At 40.5% G+C, this 24,815-nt stretch overlaps 2 protein-coding genes across 4 annotated transcripts; both read left to right on the forward strand.

Annotated features, from left to right (window-relative positions):
- The first annotated feature begins 24 nt into the window (after positions 1-24).
- Positions 25-10,676, forward strand: si:ch211-12e13.1 (uncharacterized). Its single transcript, XM_028578875.1, has 5 exons — positions 25-402; positions 865-1,028; positions 7,263-7,529; positions 9,579-9,788; positions 10,123-10,676. The coding sequence occupies exons 1-5, from the start codon at positions 161-163 to the stop codon at positions 10,314-10,316; spliced, it is 1,077 nt and encodes a 358-aa protein (XP_028434676.1). The 5' UTR covers positions 25-160; the 3' UTR covers positions 10,317-10,676.
- Positions 10,677-12,397: 1,721 nt separating this feature from the next.
- On the forward strand, positions 12,398-23,226 carry LOC114556099 (paralemmin-2). 3 transcript variants are annotated; one of them, XM_028578953.1, is made up of 3 exons: positions 12,398-12,687; positions 17,293-17,421; positions 21,984-23,226. In XM_028578953.1, the coding sequence occupies exon 3, from the start codon at positions 22,004-22,006 to the stop codon at positions 22,679-22,681; it is 678 nt and encodes a 225-aa protein (XP_028434754.1). In that variant the 5' UTR covers positions 12,398-12,687; positions 17,293-17,421; positions 21,984-22,003; the 3' UTR covers positions 22,682-23,226. The 3 variants fall into 3 exon arrangements, with proteins under 3 accessions (XP_028434754.1, XP_028434753.1, XP_028434755.1); XM_028578952.1 differs by having other exon boundaries at positions 12,420-12,687; positions 17,386-17,421; XM_028578954.1 differs by lacking the exon at positions 12,398-12,687 and adding an exon at positions 12,694-12,831.
- Positions 23,227-24,815: the final 1,589 nt, after the last annotated feature.

Raw genomic sequence — 24,815 nt, forward strand, 5'->3', positions numbered from 1 at the left:
TCCCACCTCGCGCTCCGTACTTTTATCAACGTCATAGAGAACGACGTACGGTTGTGTTCACGTCGTCAATCAGCATGTAATGTAATACATGTAATACAGAGTGCGAATGCCTTTCATTAAACCCGCTGTATTGCATTTTAATTGTTTATTTTGAGCTATAATGGGGACTGAGCAGAGTTACATCGTTGCCTCGCTCTCTTTATGTTCCGTGTATTTAGTCTATGTTCACATTTACCGTTCTTGGAAGTTGTTGAAAACGAACGTACTCAGCGACGAGAACGTGCCAAGTTTCGCGTATCTTTACATCAAATATGTGACCAAAGCTGTGACTCGGAGGACAGGAGTCTTGTACACAGCAACTACAAAGAAGCATCAAGTTGTTTACACGGTCCTTAACTGCAGGTAAGCGGAAGAGGACTAGGGCCACATATGAAAACATGTATTTGAGTTCGGAGTTTAAAATCAGAATTAAAAAAATAAAATTCTCAGAATTCTGACTTTTATCCTCAGAATTTTCTCTTTTTTGGTGTCAGTTCTGACTTTTACCCCCCTTTTAATAAAGCCCCCTTAGAGATCTGAGAAAAATTCAGAATTCTTAGTTGAATCTCAGAATTCTGACTTGTTTTTACTTATTTTTTAAACAACCTCAGAATTCTGATTTTTATCCTCAGAATTTTCTCTTTTTTTGGGGATTAATGTCAAAATTCTGACTCCTCCCCCCTTTTTTAATAAAGCCGCCTTAGATCTCGGACTTTTTTTTTTCTTCTCGTTTTCAAATGAGGCCCTAATCCTCTCCAGTAGCTTCCATTGCAGTTTTAGGAGAAGACCGCTTGTCATCCATTGAGTCTGTGCGTTTGTCTTAAGGCTGGAGACGTCCGTGTTGAGGAGGTTCTGCAGCGCTGCAGGATATGGTTGGGATTATCCAGACACCGAATATAGAGACATCCCACTGTGCTTCCCTGAGATTCTCTGCCGTAGACTGCTGCTTATGGTGCTAGTTGATGAAAACTTCCGGCTCAGTCCGGCAGGTAATACATTAGATATAGATATATATCTTTTTTTGTGCACGTTATAGGTTTACAAAGTGATAAAAAACCAAAGTCCACCCCAAAGGGACTTACCATCTCCAACAGAAAACACTGTTCACAAACTGCTCCAAACAGCTCTATTGTAGTCCAGTCTTTACTTCCGTGATGAACGTAACACACTTTGTAACACACATTATAATGCTCGCCTAGCTGCTAGCGTGGCACGCCCTCATACTCTGCTTCTGACTGGCTAGTAGTCCTTACCTAGGTACTGCGCATATGCGACTCCCAACAAAGATGGTACAGAAGTGAGATTCAATTCAATTTATAGTATCAAATCATAACAGAGTTATCTCGAGACACTTTACAGATAGAGTAGGTCTAGACCACACTCTATAATTTACAAAGCCCTAACAATTACAGTAATTCCCTCAAGAGCAAGCATTAGCAGTGGCTATTGCGACAGTGGCAAGGAAAAACTCCCTTTTAGGAAGAAACCTTGGCAGACCCAGACTCTTGGTAGGCGGTGTCTGACGGGGCCGGTTGGGGGTGTGATGGCGATAATAGTCGCATTAAAGATAGTGGAACAGTGACTTTGAAGGTAGTCGTAGTTCATGTCACAGCAGGACGTTGCGGGATGAAACGTGGCGCTGCAGAGCATGGGTGGGTGCAGCAGACGCAGCAGGACGCGGCCGGGCGTTGAAGGGAATCGCAGAGCATAGCTCTGCGAAGAAGAAACATAAGGACTCCGGGGAGTAAACTCCCCAGAGCTAGGTTAGTAACAAGCAGTTCTGGGACAGGATGCATATAAAAGGAAACAAATGAAAACATTGATGAGAGGCTGTACTGGCCTGCCTCCCTCTACTCACACTATATTATTGATTATATCATCAATAAATCTGATGACTACGAAGAGAAGCAGGTGGGCCGGGTTAGGCGGACGCTGCAACTCCTCAATTCTTAACTATAAGCTTTATCAAAGAGGAGAGTTTTCAGTTTATTCTTAAATGAGGTGATGGTGTCTGCCCCCCTAACCCAGACTGGGAGCTTGTTCCACAAGAGAGGAGCCTGATAGCTGAAGGCTCTGGCTCCCAGTCTACTTTTAGAGACTCTAGGAACCACAAGTAACTCTGCATTCTGGGAGCGCAGTGCTCTAGTGGGACAATAAGGTACTAAGAGCTGTTCTAGATAGGATGGTGCTTGACCATTTAGGGCTTTGTAGGTCAGGAGAAGGACTTTAAAGTCAATCCTGAGTTTCACAGGAAGCCAATGCAGAGTAGCTAAAACAGGAGAAATATGATCTCTTTTAGTTCTCGTCAGAACACATGTTGCAGCATTCTGGATCAGCTGGAAAGTCTTAAGGGACTTATTTGAGCAACCTGACAGTAGGGAATTACAATAGTTCAGCCTGGAAGTAACGAATGCATGGACTAGTTTTTCAGCATCGTTTTGAGACAGGATATTCCTAATTTTGGCAATGTTACGAAGATGAAAAAAGGCTGTTCTCGATGATTGTTTTAGATGGCGTTAAAGGATATATCCTGATCAAAAATAACTCCTAGATTTCTGACAGTAGTGCTGGAGGCCAGGACAACACCATCCAGAGTAGCTATATCTTTAGATAATGAAGTTCCGAGGCGTTTAGGGCCCAGCACAATAACTTCAGTTTTGTTACAGTTTAACATCAGAAAATTATAGGTCATCCAGGATTTTATATCTTTAATAGTCAAGTCATTTCATTTGTATAGCACATTTAAACGAACAACTGTTGACCCAAAGTGCTTTACAGGTAGAGCAGGGAAGGCAGAGACAATATGCCTTAAAAATACATAATTGTATGTGCGAGGTACCATGAATATAAATAGGCAAAGAAAAAATTCATAATGTAACATAGAATAAAACAACAAAGGAACAATGTTTGAGGCAAAAAAATAAAATTTGATTTAAAACTAGCAATTTTATTACATGATTTGATTTGGGGTGGGAGGGAATTCCAGAGTTTGGGGGCTACTACAGAGAAGGCTCGGTCCCCTTTGATTTTTAGGCGTGTCCGGGGGATGACGAGGAGTTGTTGGGTTGTGAATTTGAGTGCCCTGGTGGCAGAGTAAGTAGACAGGAGATCGGAAATATATGGAGGCGCTTGACCATGGAGTGCTTTAAAAACAAAAAGTAAAACTTTAAAATTGATTCTGAATTTCACTGGTAACTAATGAAGCTCAGCTAAAACAGGAGTTATGTGGTCATACTTTTTGGTGCCAGAGAGGAGTCTAGCAGCAGCATTCTGGACTAATTGGAGTCTGTTCAAATTATGTTGGGTTAGGCCTGTGTATAGTGAGTTACAGTAATCTAGGCGTGAAGTAATAAAGGCATGAGTGATTGTCTCGAGTCCTTCTTCGATAAAAAGTATTTCAGCTTTGCTACTGTTCTAAGCTGGTAAAAACTACCTTTAACAACAGAGCTGACTTGTTTATCAAAATTAAGAGAGCTGTCAAAGAGAACACCTAAGTTTCTGACCTTGCACTGTAAATTTGATGACAAAGGGCCAAGGGCATTGCTCAGGTTTTTTGTAGAGCTGGGGGATCCAAATAAAATCATCTCAGTTTTCTTGTCATTTAACTGGAGAAAATTTGCTGCCGTCCAGGATTTAATGTCCTCCAAACAGCTACAAATTTTATTAATTGAATTGCAACCAGGGGAAATGGGTAAAGACAGTTGTGTATCGTCAGCATAGCAATGATAATTTAGGTTGTGATTTTCAATGATCGAACCTAGGGGCAGCATGTATAGGGAGAATAACATGGGACCAAGAACTGATCCTTGGGGGACGCCAAATTTAATACCCGCTGGAGAGGAGGATGTAGTACCCAGTTTTACAGAGAAAGTTCTGTCAGGTATGATTTTAACTAGCTTAAAACAGAGCCCTGTAATCCAACTACATTTTCCAGGCGGTCAATAAGAATGCCATGATCAATGGTGTCGAAAGCAGCGCTGAGGTCTAGGAGAATAAGCAAAGCACATGATCCAGAGTCAGTGGTAAGTAAGATGTCATTACACACTTTTAGTAGGGTAGAGTCCGAGCTGTGGTGGGCTCTGAAGCCAGATTGGAATTTATTCAATATATTAAAACTATTAAGGATAGAGAAAATCTTCTGTGCAACTACTTTTTCCAAAATTTTAGAAATAAAAAGATAATTTAGAGATGGGTCTATAATTGCTAAGGTCATTTGGGTCATAATTGGGTTTTTTCAGCAGTGGTTGCACCACTGCATGCTTGAAACCAGAGGGGACGACACCAGTGTACAGGGAGCAGTTTACTATAGCCAACACAATTGGACAAAGAACATCAAACACTTCTTTAAAGAGTCTTCAGGGGATGACATCAGAGGGGAGCATGAAGGCTTTAGGTGAGAAACTCTCAGACAACTCAGTGGAAGACAGGAGTAAAATGCTGGAGGATACTGATGGGACTATGAGTTTTAACAGAAATGCAACCCTGAGAAATGATATTGGATCTGATATGGTCAATTTTACAGATAAAATAATCAGCAAACTCCTCACAGGTTAAGTGTCAACTGCATTGGCCAGATTTAAAAAGGAGTCAATAGTTTTAAAAAGAATTTTAGGTCTGTTAGCCTGAGAGTTGATAAGCTCACTAAAATAGTTAGATTTTGCCTTTGGTAGGCCTTCAGGTGTTGCAAAAACATATCATATGAGACGTTAAGCTTGTCTTTTTTTAACTTTCGTTGAGTTGTTTAACTTAAGATGTTTTAATTTTAAGGGGGCTATCTGATCCAAAGTGTCAGTACAGGATAGGTTAAAAATAGACTAGCTCATCAATATTAGTGAATGGAGACAAGTCAGCAGTGAGGGAAAGGGGAAGAGAAGAGCAAGCCTAAAAGAGTCAGAAAAATGAGAGGCTGTAGTTGAGTTAATGGAGCGGGCTAAAACGTGAGAGGGGGAAGGGGCAGAGGGAGGGCAATGCCCGGAGAGTTCAAACTCAATCAGGAAGTGATCAGAGATGGCAGCATTAGTGATTTCAAATGTATCAATTGATATCCCTGATGACAGGACAAGGTCCAGTGTGTGGCCCTTGACATGAGTGGGACCACATACGGATTGAGTGAGGTTAAAAGAGTCAAGTATTGTTAAAAATTCATTCACCATCGGTTTAGTTGGGCAGCAGACATGAATGTTGAAGTCACCAAGATGCTAATATATGCTTGAAGTTTAGCTAACTGACTTGTTTCGTCTGGTTTGATTGATAAGTATAATTGGGTGTCGTCCACATAGCAGTGATAGTTAATTGAGTGTTTCCTAATGATATTACCAAGAGGAAGCATATATAAAAAGGAGAATAAAATTGGTCCAAGCACTGAGCCTTGTGGAACGCCATGTTTAACTTTCACGTACTTAGAGGATTTATCATTAACAAATTGAGATCGATCAGAGAAATAAGACTTAAACCAGCTTAGTGCAATTCCTTTAATTACGACTAAGTGTTCTAATCTCTGTAACAGGATTGTATGGTCAATAGTGTCAAAAGCAGCACTTAGATCTAATAAAACAAGTATGGAGACAAGTCCTTTGTCTGCAGCAGTTAGAACGTCGTTAGTAATTTTCACCAGTGCCGTCTCTGTGCTATGATTCTTTCTAAATCCTGATTGAAAGTCTTCAAATAAGCCGTTGCTATGGAGAAAATCACATAACTGATTAGCAACTACTTTCTCAAGGATCTTGGAGAGAAAGGGAAGGTTAGATATAGGTCTATAGTTTGCTAAGACCTCAGGATCGAGGGTGGGTTTTTTCAGAAGAGGTTTTATCACAGCTACTTTAAATGACTGCGGTACATGACCTGTTAATAGAGACATATTGATCATATCTAGTAGAGAGGTGTTAACCACGGGTAATGCTTCTTTGAGTAGCCTCGTTGGGATGGGGTCTAAGAGACATGTAGATGGCTTTGCTGAAGATACCTTTACCATTAGTTGTTGAAGGTCTATAGGATAAAAACAGTCTAAGTATATGTCAGGTCTAGTCTAGGTTTCTAGCAGTCCTGCGTTGAAGGGTGAACCATTAGAAGTTGAGGGCAAAAAGGTGTTGAATTTTATCTCTAATTGTTATAATTTTATCATTAAAGAAGCTCATGAAGTCATCACTACTCAGAGCTAGAGGAATAGATGGCTCAGTAGAGCTGTGACTCACTGTCAGCCTGGCTACAGTGCTGAAAAGAAACCTTGGGTTGTTCTTGTTTTCTTCTATTAATGATGAGTAATAGTCTGATCTGGCATGTCTGAGGGCCGTCCTATAGGTTTTCAGACTGTCTTGCCAGTCCAAACGAGACTCTTCCATTTTGGTGGAGTGCCATTTACATTCAAGTTTTCGCGAGTTTTGCTTTAATTTACGAGTTTGGGAGTTATACCAAGGAGCTAGTTTCCTTTGCTTCATCTTCTTTTTGAGTGGAGCAACGGAGTCTAAAGTAGTCCGTAGGCAGGCCGTAACACCATCTACACAATTGTCGATTTGAGAAGGACTAAAGTTTACATAAAGGTCCTCTGTTGTATTAAAACAAGGTAATGAGTTCAGTGCTGTTGGAATGTCTTCTTTAAAATTAGCTAAATTTAGTCAGATAGGCATCTAGTATAGTAGCTTTTATCTAATTTCGTATAATCGGGTGGTTTATAATAAACCTGGTCTGATAATAAAGGATTTTGCGGGAATACTAATAAATTTTCAATTTTGATACCATATGCCAGCACGAGGTCGAGGGTGTGGTTAAAACAGCGCGTGGCCTCATGCACACTGACTGAAGCCAATAGAATCTAGTAGTGAGTTGAAAGCAGTAGTAAAGCTATTGCGGTCAACGTCCACATGGATATTAAAATCACCTACAATAAGTACGAGATGTCTCACTCTGTAGCTAAAACAGAGAGCTCAACACACAGGGTGAAAAGAGGAGCTGCAGCAATGTGCAGTACAACAAAAAGATGGTGTTTTTTGAAAATTAAACCATGTTAACCGATTCTGATATAACCTCTAAATACAATTATGAACCTGGAAATGAGCATAATGAGCATTTATAAGCTGATTACTCCAGCGGTTACAAAGTAGGTCTAGACCACGCTCTATAATTTACAAAGACCCAACAATCAACCCAGGTGCCACCTGAACCAGCAGATCTGCGAGTCGAGAAAGCACTATCTGGTGATATGATGGTCACTGTGAATATTTTCGCAGGTCTGGTTCGTGTGCGTCAGAGTTTGAAAACCCTTCAGCCAGTTGATGAACTAAAGAAGGGTCAGTTCACGCTGCAGGTTCGAGTCCTGGAGTACCGGCAAATAGACGCAGGGGTGGAGGTCGACATCTGTCTGTCTGCCACGTCTCGTACCAGAAGCCCTGTGTGGGAGAGCGTCCTGACACTGCTGTCCAAAAACAAGCTCCAAAAAGTCGGCAGATGCTTATCCAAGAATGAACGCGAGCGACAATCTGGTGATTTCTGCTTAGGTAACTTAGATTTTAGCTTTTTTCTCATTTTTTTTGTACTGGTGTTCTACAAATAATTACAAAACCCCTCAAACCTTACATAACCCAAATGAGTGTAAGAGACATGTAACATACAGTATACAAAGACTATTTGACATACATAAACAGAGCTTGTGAGCACAAAGAACCTAAAACACATAAATACAGTATTTGACTAAATGCTACAGGGGACAGTTTACAATGGGGGTGGGAGAGGTGCATGAATAGGTGTGTCCGTGTGTGTATGATGAGTGTTTTTGTGATTATAGTAGGAAATGTGAGTCGTGGTACTGTGTTATACAGTGCCTTGCAAAAGTATTCACCCCCCCTTGGCTTTTTACCTATTTTGTTACATTACAACCTTTAGTTCAATATTTTTGTTTTTTTATCTGAATTGTATGTGATAAATCAGAACACAATAGTCTAAGTTGGTTCAGTAAAATGAGAAAAATATATACATAAAACTATTTTTTTGAAATAAACAGAAAAAGTCAATGTGCATAAGTATTCACCCCCCTCAAGTCAATACTTAGTAGAGCCAACTTTTGCGGCAATCACAGCTCCAAGTTGCTTTGGATGAGTCTCTATGAGCTTGTCACATATTACCACTGGGATTTTTGCCCATTCCTCCTTGCAAAACTGCTCCAGCTCATTCAAGTTGGATGGTTTGCGCTTGTGAACACAAATCTTTAAGTCTGACTCAAATCACGCACAGAGTGGTACAGGTTTTGCTCAAGAATATCCCTGTATTTGGCACCATCCATCTTTCCCTCAACTCTGACCAGTTTCCCAGTCCCGGCTGCTGAAAAACATCCCCACAGCATGATGCTGCCACCACCATGTTTCACTGTGGGGATGGTGTTCTTTGGGTGATGTGAGGTGTTGGGTTTGCGCCAGACATAGCGTTTTCTTTGATGGCCGAGAAGTTCAATTTTAGTCTCATCAGAGCAGCGCACCTTCCTCCATACATTTTGGGAGTCTCCCACATGCCTTTTGGCAAACTCAAAACGTGCCATTTTGTTTTTTGCTCATTACAAAGGCCATTACTAAGGAGCGTACGGCTTATTGTCGTCCTATGTACAGATACTCCAGTCTCTGCTGTGGAACTCTGCAGCTCCTCCAGGGTTACCTTAGGGCTCTGTGCTGCCTCTCTGATTAATGCCCTCCTTGCCCGTACCGTGAGTTTTGGTGGGCGGCCGTCTCTTGGCAGGTTTGCTGTTGTGCCATGTTCTTTCCATTTGGTTATGATAGATTTGATGGTGCTCCTGGGGATCATCAAATATTTGGATATTTTTTTATAACCTAAGAGTTGTACTTCTTAACAACATTGTCCCTTACTTGTTTGGAGAGTTCCTTGGTCTTCATGGCAGTGTTTGGTTAGTGGTGCCTCTTGCTTAGGTGTTGCAGCCTCTGGGGCCTTTCAAAAAGGTGTGTATATGTAATGACAGATCATGTGACACTTAGATTGCACACAGGTGGACATCATTTCACTAATTATGTGACTTCTGAAGGTAATTGGTTGCACCAGAGCTTTTTATGGGCTTCATAACAAAGGGGATGAATACATACGCACATGCCAATTTTCAGTTTTTTATTTCTAAAAAATAGTTTTATGTATATATTTTTCTTATTTCACTTCACCAACTTAGACTATTGTGTTCTGATCCTTCACATAAAATTCAGATAAAAAAAAAATTGAACTAAAGGCTGTAATGTAACAAAATAGGTAAAAAGCCAAGGGGGGTGCAAGGCACTGTAGATATGAGAGGGAGTGGGTATGAAGTTTTGAGTATGTCGGATTAGGTGAGGCTGACCAGAAGGAAGGGAGAGAAAAAAGAAGAAAAAAGGGGTGGAGGTGGAGCTTGGTAGGAGGGGTATTTGTCTATGGGAATTGAGGAGCAAGGTGACAGTTTTCTTTTTTTTGTTTGTTTTGTTTTTGCCTTTTCACACAACACCAATTATTATCTTCCTGTTTATAATGATAGTGGCAAAATCGATCTCTTCTGTTTCTGGTCATATGTCTTTTGACAGGCCAACCGGATGAGCCTGTGCCAGAAAATGTGAAGCAGATAGAGCTCCGAGTTCCCAGGACTACCGGCCTGCAGTGTGTATGGTCCTTCTCAGACTACTCCCCCTATTGGCTCCTCTCTCTACCGGCCAGCCTCTTTGGCTGCAGGTCGCACACCGCACCCAGTCTCTGGATGCTCTCTGTCTGCTTGGCTGAAATAGAAAAGCACAAAGGTAAAGGTACTTCATTGTCACATACACATAGCGAAATTCATTTTCTGCATTTGACCCCATCCCTCAAGGGAGCAGTGGGCATCCATTTACAGCACCCAGGGACCAACTCCAGATCTGTAGCGGAGAACCTAGCACATGTTTTTTTTTGACGGTAGCACCCAAAGGAAACCCACGCAAACATGGGGAGAACATGAAAACTGCCTAACTATTAATGGGAAGACCAAACTGATTGATAGGTTGATGTAACGTTGTAGTAATTTAACCTGGAGCTAGTTCACGAATGCTTTTATATTTGCTATTAATTTTTCTGCTGTGTCTGTTGTGTCATCATCAGGGGTTGGAGTCATCACAGCTCCTATCAACGTCACTGCCCAGTTTGAGGAGCCTCTGTTGGTACCAGGCAGAGTGGCCATCAAGTTTTGGGAAAAGACCAAAAATAGGAGTCAGTCTCCTGCCCAAGGCCTCAGTTTTCAATTGCAGCCACATGGAAGCGACATATCTCACATGATGGGATTGATTTCTAGGTGATTGATCAACATAGAAGGTTAATTAATATTTGTTTTGTCAAAACGCCGATATTTTTGTTCTGCAGTCAGTCAATCAAATTGGAATAAGACAGTGTTTAATCAATGAAATGCAACAAGGATACGGACAATCAGCTTACTGACTGTCAAGTTTGTTCTGATATGATCATAAAATAAGGTGTAGTTATTGCAAATGTGAAATAAATATTTTCTAAGAGGATGTATTCTACATGTCCGTGGTTTAGTTGATTTCCATCCCCACTGAACAGCCTGCTATGGAAGCTAATGAGATAGATGTATCTGCCTCTGGGCCATCTCTTTCATTGTGAAAGGAGTTTTCTCCTACAGACGAGGCTGGATTTTTCAAAATGAGAATTGATGGATTCAAATATATTAAAAAAGATCCATGTCATCCAATAAAGCTAGATTTTGTATTTTTATTTTACTGTAAGATTAGACTGGAAAAACTTCCACTGGAAAATAGAATATGCCATGCCCAGATGCCCACACAACCTCATATCTAAATGACCGAACGGGTCGATTGTCAGAGAGAGCGTTCTCTTTACTGCTACACGGTGGCCGTTTTTACAAGTCAGGGAGATTGATGTCCCAAACTGCAACACATGTCAGAGAGAGTCACAAACACCCATGTCGAGTTTTATCAAGGAGTGAAACCAGATCAATATCTCCCAGTGGGACTTGCAGCAAAGAAAGTTTTTAACCACAGATCGTTGTCGGCAGGATTTGAACCTGCGCGGGTAGACCCCAATGGCTTTCAAGTCCATCACCTTAACCACTTGGCCAAAGGTGGGGCAAAAGTGACTGCTAGGAGGGGGGAAAGGGGGGAAGAGAAGAAAAGAAAAGAGGAAAAATTAGAAATTCGCCGGTTCGATCCCCGATCGGAACATGTCTAAATTAACACAAACTCTTAGAAAGTGCTATGAATTTATCAAATATCGCTTAAAAACTGATACAAATAGGATTGGTAAGAATAATAATGCTTTGTTGTGATACTAATAATAATAATAATATGAGAAAAGAAGGAGAAAATGCTGATTCAATTATGTTCTAAATTCATTTTTAATTAAATGCTGATTGGGCCAACAAGGTGCAGACTCTTGCCAGGATTTGCACCTGGAATCTTTCACCCTGTTTTTTTCTTCTTTTCAACTCAATACTGTTCACTTGTGGGTGAGCTGTTTGCACCGAACAGGTTTTATAGACAATGTAACAGTGTTAACGGTAAGTGTCTTCAGAGAAAAAAAAATTTAATAATCTAACTCATGTGAACATGGTTACTGACTTACTACAGTTTGGTCTCATACAAAACTTATGTTCATCAGAAAAGCATGGTGATAATAAATACCATCAGTGATTTTACAAGACTTGCAAAACCCTAAATAATCAGAAAACCTTTTGAGGCGTGAAATGTGATTACAAATAACAATGTAATATTCTCATCAGAGTAATGGTTTGTACTTGCTGATAAGGCAGTGGCCATGACCCCAGCACTGTCCAATCAAATACATGCAAGTAGGGCTGGGCAATATATCGATATTATATCAATATCGTGATAGGAGACGAGATATTGTCTTAGATTTTGGATATCGTAATATGATTACAGCAAAGTGATGTAATTTTCTGAACTTAACAGACCGCTCTTGCTGTTCTATTATTTGCCTTTAACCACTTTTTCATTATATCCACATTACTGATGATTATTTTATCAGAAATCTTATTGTGTAAATATTTTGTGAAAGCACCAGTTGTCAACCCTACAACATCGTCGCAATATCCATATTGAGGTATTTGGTCAAAAATATCGTGATATTTTATTCTCTTCATATCGCCCAGCCCTGCATGCAAGCGCACATTCCTGGTGGTAACCAGTACCACTCGTCACCTGGCTTGTAGTCTTGTGTCATGATTGTCACATGTAAAAACAGTGTGAAGTGTGTTCATCATAAGTCATGACGGTGTGTTGTCAGCCATCAGAGTGAGAACGTATGCCAGTGGCACATTAAACGTTCTGTATACTCGCCATCACCGATCTGTGGCGCGACAGTGTGACGTCATGGGAGCGCCGTAACTATTTATGCTCGCGCGTGGTGGTACTAGTTGCAGTCTTCTCCTGAACAGAGGTGTCGCAACTGAGGAAAGGCTACCGACTTGGCTATTTCTACGGACTATAAGAAGAGGAAACATGTAAACAATGGCAGAACTGGCAGCAGCATTGATGTCAATGTCAACAGTGGATAAGATGATATTGAAGTCAATGAATGAGGAATAACAGCTGCTTTTGAGCCTGCATGCAAAGAAACGAAGGAAAAGAAGGTGGAATGTTCATCCTTTGAATAACGCCAGACATAAATATGGTGAGTTCAATATCCTCGTGAAACACATGATGATAGACGAAGAGAAGCACTTTGAATACTTCAGAATGTCTGCACAACAATTCAATGACCTACTTTGTCGGATCAAGCCTTTCATTCATCATAAAAAGAACTCATCTTAACCCGGTAAGTTTACAAGAGAGACTTGCAGTCACTGTTAGAGTCCTGGCATCCGTTTGCACTCATACATGCGTCCTGTTTGGCACGCCAGCGAGATCTACGTCATTTTGACATTGCATTGTTGCGCGACAGGTAGGGAACGGTGACCATAAAGAAGCCTTTAGCCTGTCCAAGAGGAACAAAAAGTCCTGATTTTACCAAAGAGCTGTGCCATAGACTTGCCCGTCTGCGTGTGTTGCTGCTACAGTTGAAGTCCAGTACTAAAAGTACCAATACCACACTGTAAAAAATACTCTGTTACAAGTAAAAGTAGAAAGTGGCATGAAAAGAAATGACTCAAGTAAAGTACAAGTACCTCAAATGTGACCTTAAGTACAGTACATGAGTAAATCTACTTAGTTACATTCCACCACTGAACATGGAGTTGTTGTGGTTAAGGCGATGCCCTTGAAATCCATTGGGGTCTCCTCTCACAGGTTCAAGTCCAGCCCACAACGACCACTGGTGGAAACTCTCTTTGCTGGGAGAGAGAGGTCTGGTTTCACTCCTTGATAACACCACCGCAACACCACATCGGTGTGTCTAGCTATGGTATTTCATTGGTAGAAAGTAGTTCATATGAAAACTGGTTGGTGGATTATCCACAGAACGGAGGGCCTGACATTCTGAAATGTTGTTTTTAAATGCACCTCAAACACAATTCCCTTCACCTCCACTGTATTGGTGTGAAAGCAGGAAATCTCTAAACTTGTGGGAAAAAAACGTAATCAATCAGCTAGAGAAATAAGGACTTAAATTGGTTCAATTCTTTCTGTAGATATTTTCCAGTTAAACATAGACATTGTCACCATCCATTTACTGCATTGCCCTATGGTTGTTGTGTGTGTGTTTGTGTGTGTGTGTGTGTGTGTGTGTGTGTGTGTGTGTGTGTGTGTGTGAGAGAGAGAGAGATAATGCACATTATTTTTTTTTTTTTTGCTTAAAAACACAAAAATAAACTCATGGCCATTCCTGTGAATCCTCTGATATCTGATTTCCTGTCAGAAGTCAAAACTATTTGAATTGTTAGAAGCTGTAGTTTGAAATTTCAGTTTTCAAATTCTTCGTGTGGTTAAACTGATGCTGTTGAGATTTATTGTGAATCAGGGAACTCCTTGAGGATGTGATGGTGCTGCAGATAAAGACACATCTGGAGCTGCTCGTACTCACTGGAAAAAGATAGAGACAGAAGGAATAACAGCTGATCACAAGCAACTCTTTGAACAGTATTTATTAGTTTATTCATTCTGACAACATAAAATAAATGCATATTTATCTTTTTAAATAGGACGGTAAGAGGGAAGATAGCTTAGCATAAATGCTGGAAACAGGGGGAAACAGCTCGCCTGGCTCTGTCCAAAAGTAACTAAATCTGCCTGCCAGCACCTCTAAAGCAAACTCTTAACTTCTAAGTTTTTCCCATGATTCCTTTATCCTTTATTGCGGTGGTGCAGGGATGCATGGCTTCACATTCAGCCAAATGCCCTGAATGTGTTCCAATAAATAATACAGGAGGACAGACACACATGAAAGCCGCAAACAGGAATAATGGAGTGATAAAATATTGAAAAGTTTTGGTTCCCTATAGGGATGATGTCTGCATTAGCCTATAGTCAACCAGTAGACATGCCATCTGACAAAGTGCTCATGTACAGTAGATCTATGGATCCTACAGGACAAAGCCCTGCTGATAAAACTCATCAGAAATCTTTCAATTTAAATTCTTTTCCAGCTACTATGGTCCTTTTAGATTTAAGCAAATATCTGACAAGAACACAATGGCGTCAGTAAAATGTTGTGTAATGAACTGATATATATGAGAAGCCGCCTAGGCCAATAATTTACTTGCCCATACATATATACTTTACTTGCACATACATATATACTGGTTCTAAACACTTGCACATACATATATACTTCACATTCGCATACTTATATACTTCATTTTCATATACATATATATACTCCATTTGCACATACAATTATACTTCACTTGCGCATACATACAGTATCTCACAAACGTGAGTACACCCCTCACATTTTAGTAAATATTTCATTATATCTTTTAATGGGACAACACTGAAGAAATGACACTTTGCTACAATGTAAAGTATTAAGTGTACAGCTTGTATAACAGTGTAAATATGCTGTTCCCTCAAAATAACTCAACACACAGCCATTAATGTCTAAACCGCTGGCAACAAAAGTCAGTACACCCCTATGTTAAATTCCCATAGAGGCAGGCAGATTTTTAAAGGCCAGTTATTTCATGGATCCAGGATACTATGCATCCTGATAAAGTTCCCTTGGCCTTTGGAATTAAAATAGCCCCACATCATCACATACCCTTCACCATACCTAGAGATTGGCATGGGGTAGATTCCATAAAATCATCTCTCTATCATCTCTTTATCAGGATGCATAGTATCCAGGATATTATGCATCCTGATAAAGTTCCCTTGGTCTTTGGAATTAAAATAGCCCCACATCATCACATACCCTTCACCATACCTAGAGATTGGCATGGGGTAGATTCCATAAAATCATCTCTCTATCATCTCTTTATCAGGATGCATAGTATCCAGGATATTATGCATCCTGATAAAGTTCCCTTGGTCTTTGGAATTAAAATAGCCCCACATCATCACATACCCTTCACCATACCTAGAGATTGCCATGGTTTTTACGTCAGTTAGCCTAATAGCTAGTTTGATTTGCATTGAGACATGATTTTATGGAAAGTACCCCATGCCGGCTGGAATGAAACCATAAGCCAGGAAGCCAGACATCCTGACAGTTCGTTTAAAGGTGCAATATGTAATACTGACAGCTAGTGTTTAAAATAGTTACTGCAGTACAAATTCAAAATACATCTCCCCCTGCACCTCCTCCCCAGACTCGAAGTTCACTGGGGTTGCAAGGTTGAAAACGCAGCATCTAACAATGTTGCTAGACGCTAGTCTCACTTAGCCAGACATTACTCCACAGTGCAGCGGAGTAGCTAACGTTAGATGCTGGCTATATTGACAGTCATAAAAGCCTGTGCTCACGCGGAGCTCTGTACCCAACTGACAGACACACTACCTCAACTTAAAATTACCGCAACAACCGCTAAAAACACCACTACCTCGCCGTCCTCTCCACCCGACTGACAAACACAATTTTTTGGCTTAAAATTACAGCAAGAACTTCTAAAAACACTGCTTGCCTGGTCCTCTGGTAACGTTTGCAGTAGTTATCGAATGTTAGCATGGGGGCGTTAGCCTGCACCAGTCTGGACCACTTCACTGGCGGTGTCTCAATTGTTTTTTGTGAGTACTCTATATAATTCAATGTGAGTACACAAATGTTGAAATGACTGAAAATGCCCGTCCCTTGTAGCCGTGATAAATTAGCCTGAAGCTTAATGCTTAGCTACCTGTTCAGGAGGAAATTAGCCAACTCTGTGTGCTTTTGGGTTGTAAGCTTTCTCCATCTTTCAAATACATCTCCAATATTTACCTGGGTTTTATTACGTCTCTGGTCATGCAACTATTTAAAACCATGCCAAAGTTGTGTAGAATCTATCTCCTTTGAGCCTGTTTGTGTGTTTGCTGCTTCCATGGCTGTACTAACAGCTGCAGCACGCTGGGTTTACGTTTTTACAGGTATATCTGGCAACCCGGCCTGGCTGTCAAACTGGGCAGTTGATAACAACACAGGCCAAAACACAAACAGACATTCCGTGACGGAACGAAGATTTCAAAGGCGAAAATACTGGCTTTAGCATTGGTGTCAAAAAAAAATAGTATTTCAACTTAGCATATTTCCTTAATATCAGATGACACCTTGTGGTCATTTTTGGTATTAATACAGTAAATATATTACATATTGCACCTTTAAAGGCACCATTTCTAAATATGGGCTGTATGTTTTTCTCTGTAGATTGAGCGTTTTGATACTCTCACAGTATTTACATGTCACCTCGGCCTGCTATATAATAAAAAAGACATGGAGATATCACTTTCTACAATATGAGACCTTTAAGCGAAATCTTGAACGTAAGTCTTTTACTTGAAAGAGAGTATTTTTAAAGTGTGGTACTGTTACTTTTATCTTAGCACAACATTTATTCATAGATAAACTAAAAACCTCCACTCTACATTTATAATAATTATAATTCCCAAAAGTAAATATTTAATTTTATGTCCAGTAGAAAAGTGATTGTTTCCAGGTGAAAATGTGTGCAGCTGTTGGATGTCAAGATCATTTCACTTGGGGGGAAAAAAAACACAGGTTCAGCAAAAGCCCAAATAAAGGAGGGGGGCGGGGGAGCTGTCGTGCTGGTGTGATTCCAATTGGTGGAGCATCCCGTGACTGCAAATACTGCGAGCAGTTGTAGTTTACAAGATGAGGATGAGGGCGTGTGTGAAGAGTCTCTGTTTATAGATTCCAGACGGAAGAGAAATCACTTTCTCCAGCTGTACAGTTCACGGACACATGCTGGCTCATCCCACCTCTGCCATGTGATTTTCATTACAGCAACTTGGGGAAGAGTTCGACTGTGGAAGCCTCAAGGTAAAAGCATTTTTTTATATATATATATATCTGAATTAAAGTGGATTTTTGTGATTGATTTCTGTATGTATGATTCTGTTTTTATTCTTGTTATATAACTGTGATTTATATAATGCCTAGGGGTCTAGTTAGTGCATATGACATAAATGTTCCATCACACCACAGGGTTCAACAGTAAGGTTTTTTTTCACTTTTCTGGTCGGCCAAAAGAAAAGAAATTCTACGTTCCCAAAGTCAATTTTTACTGGCCCCTATACAATTTTGTTTTATTAGTAGGTATTAATTAGCAACAAAGACTCAAGTAAGTTGTTATATTTTGTAATTATAGAAACACACCATAAACAGTGTCAAGACTATTTTTTTTTTAAACGTTCAAATCTAATTGCAATAACTAAGAGACAGTGGTCCTATCTGTAATTTTTTGTCTGCATACAAAAAACAAAAAACAAATGCCAGAACAGGCAAGTGGGTTGATTTATTATTATATATATTTAGTTGCCCAACGTTGCGTTTTACTTGCCCCAGGCCATCGGGCAACCCTTATTGTTGAACCCTGCACTACAAAAGGAACTTGTAAATGAAATGCTAAGGTGAAATCTGGGTCTTTCAGACATGGTTAAATCAACATTATTGTGTAATTTCTCTTCAGTTCACTGAAGTGGAACACTACACGATGCAAATATACAAATTTGCTTTTCCACTTTTTTATTCGCCCTTTTGCTCACAGAGAATGGAAGTGAATAGCAGGCGAATATTCACCAATGTAAATTAAGCCCATGTGTCACCATGCCCATATTCATGGTGCCCAAAGGACAGATCCTATCGCATCTTTCAGACATAGTTAAATCACGATTATGTCTAGTTTCTCTTTGTCCTGCCAGTATAAGTTCCCACTGGCCCAGTTAAAGCTGGTGCCAACCTTCTCATAGTCACTGCTGAGACAAACACTGCCACCGGCCAAATGCAAACTAACGTGGTAATGCAGTGAGTGTGTTTAAATCAAATCTATTTTTCATCTATTGTTGCTCAGTCACCACTACAAGCTGGAGTGGAGCACGCCGTCTCTCGCTTGAACATGTACATTCCTGTTATTATTCATTTATAGAGTCCCGATTCTGTCAGGCATATGAGTCAGTCAAGTGTAAGAGGGTCAGTCTGTTTAGCTCCTGTACCGAGTGGATTGCATTTAGCATGTAGAAACACAAAGTGGAAACGCTACTCTTTTAATCTTTTATTTAGTGTAAATATCTCATTTGTCTTAATGTCATTTATCTGTCACGTGTTCTTCTTTGAATTAAATCGCACAAAACTAAATTTACACATTAGCAGCTTTGGCTGATAGCAGATTTGTGCAGTTTTGAAGTCACTCAGAGGGATGCATTTACACATCTCTGTTGTTTCTGTGTGGAGAATGGAAGGGTGTGTGTGTGTGTGTGTTTTAGAGAGATGAAACACACACACACACACACACACACACACACTCCTTCCTTGGTTAGAGCACTTTAGAGGAGCTCATCTGTCTCCTTCTTCAAAGAGCTGATCCTCAGGGAATTTAAGTTATTTTTTGCTTCTTTTACAAGTACCAGCTTCATTTATTTATTCAGAGAGGCCAATACTAAATGGCAGCTTGTTCTCTCTTACTGTTGTTCAAAACGTCCACTGCACTTACTATTACCTGTCCCAGTTGCTGTGTTAGTCAAAGTTGTGACTATTATTAGTGCTGCAACTGCACAATCGCACCGTATTCTAGTATGTATACTAGGGGTGAGTGATATGGATAATATTTCCTGTTACAGTGCATGTTATTTGCAGGACCACATGGAATCTGCAGGCACAGAGTTCTGCAGAATTTTCCACAAATTTTTCACTTATGCAGTGAAATATTTCAACATCTACAAGATGGATTGGCACAAATGTTTGCACATGCATTCATGTTGCGCAGAGGATGAATCCTAATGACTTTGGCGATTCCCTGACTTTTCCTCTAGTACCAACATGAGGTTCCCATTTGTGGTTTTAAGTGAATACCTTGACAACTGTCTCCAGGACCCTGAAGCGTGCAGGAAAGATTGTGGCTCCTACCCTAAACACAAACTTTTTGAAACACTCCCCTCTGGCAGGAGGCTGCGGTCCATCAGGACCAAAACCTTTCTTCCCGACTGCAGTCGGCCTCATTAACAAGGCCCAAGCTCCCCACTGACATAGACTCTCAATCCCCCACCCCCTAGAACTGGACTATATACCTGTCCATTGCATAAACTATATATCCTATCCTATATCCTACATCCTAAACCATACAGCCTTCTTTTTCTTATTGTTAAACAGTTATATTGTACATATCTGTATATTTATGTTATCGTTTATTTTACATTCATTTTTTATTTCTTTTTAACAAGGCAAATTCCTTGTAAACCTTTTCTGATTCCGATTGTGAACAAGCGGATAGGTTGCAATAAAACTGTGTTGCAGACATTCATGTTCCCCTCACGATAAATTGCAATAACTTTGATAATCCCTTCACTTTTTATCTAGCACCACCATCAGGTATACATTTTCATTTGTCCAATACTTTGGTTCATGACCATATATCATATAATAACTAATAGCATTCCCAATAACCCTAAGCTGTACTTTTGGTTGAGCGCTAATTACAAAATGATAGCATGCTAACATGCTAAACTAAGGTAAACACGACACTATCTGCTAAACATCAGCATGTTAGCATGCTAATAGCTAAATACCTGACAAATCAAGTGACCTTATCAGACCTAAAATCCTGTAAATCCAATCTTGCCATAAAACAGTCCCGCTGATTGATTGGTAGCCAGTATAGTGCATTACTGATAATAAAGGGATAGCCACATAGGTTAAAAAAGGTGGAGCAAAACCACTACAATTAAACAAATCTCTCTTGTCTCTCAGAATACAGGTATACCATAATATCAATCAATCTTATTGTATAGTAATGATTCTGATGCAGGGCTTAAAATGCCAGACATACATAACAAACATCATTCTGACAGTTTTTACTCAAAAGGGATTGCATTGTTTTTTAATGAAAAGGTTGCTTATTATTATTCAAAAGCCTATTCATAAAATGTTGTTGTGGAATCTATTGTTACATCAAAACTGCCAGGTGTCCTGCATAGTTTGTTAGTATCAAGTTAAGAACAGCCAAATAGAAGTAAGGGTAAATAAAATAGTATATATTCGTCGTAGTTATTTCCATTATAATCCATTATTTCACATTCACTTCTAATACTATCTTACGTAGTAATATTCTTACGTTAAGGATTGTGACAGGTCCAAAAGGTGGGATAAAGCGTGATTTATGCTTCTGCGTTAAATCTACGCTGTGGCTACGTACATAGGTATGTGGAGGCCGTGCTGATTGGGTTTGTTTTCTCCGGAAATTTAAAGCCAGACTGTCATGGCGGCTCGTTCAGAATCCAATCTCATATTGGACTAAAATAGTTCACTGAAACGTGTTTCTGAAAACATTTTAAGCGAGAAATAGGCCGTGCAGATGCTGAATCTGTCTTCATTTCAGCTCAACAAAGGTCAGTTTAAAAGATTTTCTTCAGATTTTGAGAGACTCTAGTCACGCTCATTCCGCTCGCCATTTCCTGGTGAGTCCCGACTGCCCTGCCTCCGACTGAACATGTCAGGTCGGCCAAAATGAACGCCGACAGCCCCCCAGACTGACGACGGCACGTGACACACCGAACAGACTCGAGTCACTGACCTCGCCAGACTGTCCAACGGCCGATTATCGGCCCTGTGTGTCCCGGCCTTTAAAGAGATAGATGCACACACCAACGCACAATTATAGACTTCAGGCCACTTATGTAGGCTACAGCAAAAAGCTCTGCGTGGAGCCTCTGCACAACGATAAATCATGCTTAAGTGTGCCAAAGTAGAGACTTTAAGTCCTGCAATGTCATGCTGCGTCCTGCTGAACCCTGCTACTTCCTGCTACGTCCATCCATGCTCTGCTGGGCCACGCTACATCCTGTAACGCCCTGCAGCGCCCTGATATGACATGAACTACTACGACTACCATTTGAAGTCACTGTTCCATTATCTTTAATGTAACTATTATTGCCACTGTTCATCACACCCCCAACCGGCACCGTCAGACACCGCCTACCAAGAGCCTGGGTCTGTCCCAGGTTTCTTCCTAATAGGGAGTTTTTCCTCGCCATTGTCGCACTGCTTGTTCTTGGGGGAATTATTAGAATTGTTGGTACTTTGTAAATTATAGAGTGTGGACTAGACCTACTCTATCTGTAAAGTGTCTCAAGATAACTCTTGTTATGATTTGATACTATAAATAAAATTGAATTGAATTGAATTAAGTCTGTCATTTTCTATTGTTGAACAAAAATCATCATCAATCTTAACTCAAGGTCTACTTCCTAGCTTTCTCAGCACTTTTCAACCATACATTATGGTCTTCATCATTAATGATGCTAGCTAGTAAAAAGATCTTGAGTTAAGTTTTTATCAAACTACTATTTCCAAGCTCAAGAATTAACTTCCAATGTTCTGTTTTGTCTCAGTGCGGCAAGGGAAAAAATACATGAAGAATCAAGGAAAAGGCAACACTGCTGTCAGCATCCCCCTCTCTTCCCCACCAGGGAGCAGCAGTGTGCAAGTCTACCATGACTACCAGAGTGTGGCTTTTAAGATGTATCCTGGGAATGGTCATGCTTTAGAAAATGGCTCTCACACCAGGAGAGACGGAGATGGTAACGGCAAGATGTCCTCTGTTCCAGACATCATATCTGACAGCCAGGACCCGATGTTCAGGTACAGCATGAGAGACGACAGCGTTGAAAGGAACTCAGCATCGATGATTGATTCGAGCAGCCAGGCCTATTCAGGGCCAGAGGACAACTCCACAGACCCACATGAGGCCCTGACAGAGACTTCAACTCTGACCTTTGTGGATGTCCACACCATGGATGAATCAGCAGAGAACCACAGTCTCCACGGTGTGGCGATGGTTTACCTCAAGGAGTTTGTGCTGATAGATGATGATGATGATGGAGACATGTCGCTAAGAGAGAAAACAGTGACAGACTTGTCCGTCATGGATGGAAAAGCTGCTGACCTGGTGTGCGGGAGGCTGTTGTCCACCTCTAGTGGCTCGGTGTCAGAGTGTAAGGAGGAATCTCCGGCTCCTGAAGCACCTCCGCCTGGGGAAGTTGAGACTGCACGTGGAAAGAAACGCTGCTGTTTCTGCACTGTTTTATGACAAAGCAGCAGTTTGTTGTGTCCAAGATCAGGACTGTAAAGCTGTCCCTGACTCTTTTCTGATCACTCTGGCAAACTTTTGCTACATACTACTGGGTTTATGCTGTATGTGTGTTCCTGTTGAAATGCAGAGCACATTTACAGGCATGGCACTTACATACTTTAGTGTGATTTTGTTTTCAGATGTTTTCTTTTACTCACATTTTCTGGCACTGATTTTACAGAGCCATTACTATAAATTAAGAAACAGCATTCAAACAGCAAACATATTTTTTGTTTATCTCAAATGTCAGCAACTAATGTGTTTTTGTACCACTCATTATTTACCTAATTATGAAATGTGTAAGAGCCGTAATGCTTTCTGTGTGATTTACATTGATTAATCATAATCATTAATCATTTTTAAGTTTAACAAACATACCTCTGAAGTCTAGTATAAAATTGTGATACTAAAAAATGCATGTTCCAGTAATATTTGATATTAATAACAGACTTTGTGATAGCTACACGGGTCTACAAAAATCAGGTGCTAACAACAAATAAAGAAATCTCCAACGACCAATTTTTGCGTCTAGTTGTGTCTCTATGTGATACCGATAAGACAAGGTGCATGTGCAGAGAACCAAAGGATAGACAATACCCACCCCAGCAACAGCCTGTTCACCCTGCTGCCGTCTGAGCATTAAAGGAGTATCCGCTGCCGTACCACCAGACTACAGAACAGCTTCTTTCTTCAGGCTGTGAGATTCCTCAACTCATCCTCTGTACTCCACCATGAAAAAATGTTTTGTTTTTTGTTATTTTAGCATAAAGGGACTACAACTTATTTCGTTGTGCAACCTGTGAATGACAATACAGTAAATGAACCTTGAACGTGCCCAGGGGTGACGTAGTACAAAGCCCTGCAGATGGTTAACACCATTCCACTGATTGACACTTTGTGGTGCTATGGTGCAAAGAAGCGTAGTACTGTGCCAACAAATGCAGTGAAGAAGAAGAAGAAGAAAAAGAAGAAGACTGCTAACTGGTAAAAATGGATGTTAAAATGATGGATTTAAAGGGGACCTACTATGCTCGTTTTCAGATTCATACTTGTTTTTGGGGTTTCTACTAGAACATGTTTTCATGCTTTAATGTTCAGAAAACACTTACATTTTCTCATACCGCCCATGGCTGCTGCACCTGTATTCCCCCTTTGTCTGAGACTCTGTTATAGTGCCTGTCTCTTTAAGACCTAGCCCAAAAAAAGCCCAGTCTGCTCTGATTGGTCAGCAATCCCAAGTCTTCCACATCTGTGCTCTCGCCATCTCTGTACCATCCATTATTGCAGCCACGCACAGTTTTGCAAGTGTTTAATGAGGGGAATACATTTTTTTGCATGCATGTTTGTTAGACCTCAAGGATGCACACAATGTGTTTTGGTGAAATATTGACATTGAATGTCAATATTACTTTTGTTTATTTACAGGAAGACTCACAGGGCACCTGTAAGTAAACCCCAAACCCAAATCAGTGAGAAGCTTGACGTCGTATTGGTGAAAGCAGGACTGAACTGGCCTGTGACCTGCCATGTGATTCTGTTGTACTGACATCACTAAACACCTGCCAATAGTGGAAAGCCTGCACCTGTTTTTCAAGAGCAGAGCCTTTTCTGTCACTCTAGAACCATTTGCTATAAATGGTCAATTCCCTGACGTAAGCATTTCTGGGTAACGTAAGTGACGTAAGTGGTTGTGCGGTTTCCTATTGACCTGGGTAATTAATAAGAATGGCAATACACACCAAGTGACAAAGAAAATCAAATAGAAAAGAAGCACAGTACTGCAAAATGTTTTAACTAATCAGGTATTTCTTGGATATGCAGTGCAGAAATTAAGCGTTGAGTGTTAAGCACCCAAAGATGACAATGAGATTAAAAACGTGGTAGAATGACCTTAGCGTCTTGCTGACTTTGGTTTGAAATTATTGTTGAAAGAACTTTTATTTGCACTGCATCACATCCAGTTCAAGTCAGATTTGGGCCCACACAAAGACTTACTGTTCAGGCAGCCTGCTCTGAGGGACAGACTGGGGTTAATCAGTCCAGTCCATCAGGCACTGGTGTGAGGCAGTAGCTGGTTGGTTTGAGTGACAGA

This window comes from Perca flavescens, chromosome 5 (genome assembly GCF_004354835.1).
Source record: "Perca flavescens isolate YP-PL-M2 chromosome 5, PFLA_1.0, whole genome shotgun sequence".
Taxonomy (NCBI): Eukaryota; Metazoa; Chordata; class Actinopteri; order Perciformes; family Percidae; genus Perca; species Perca flavescens.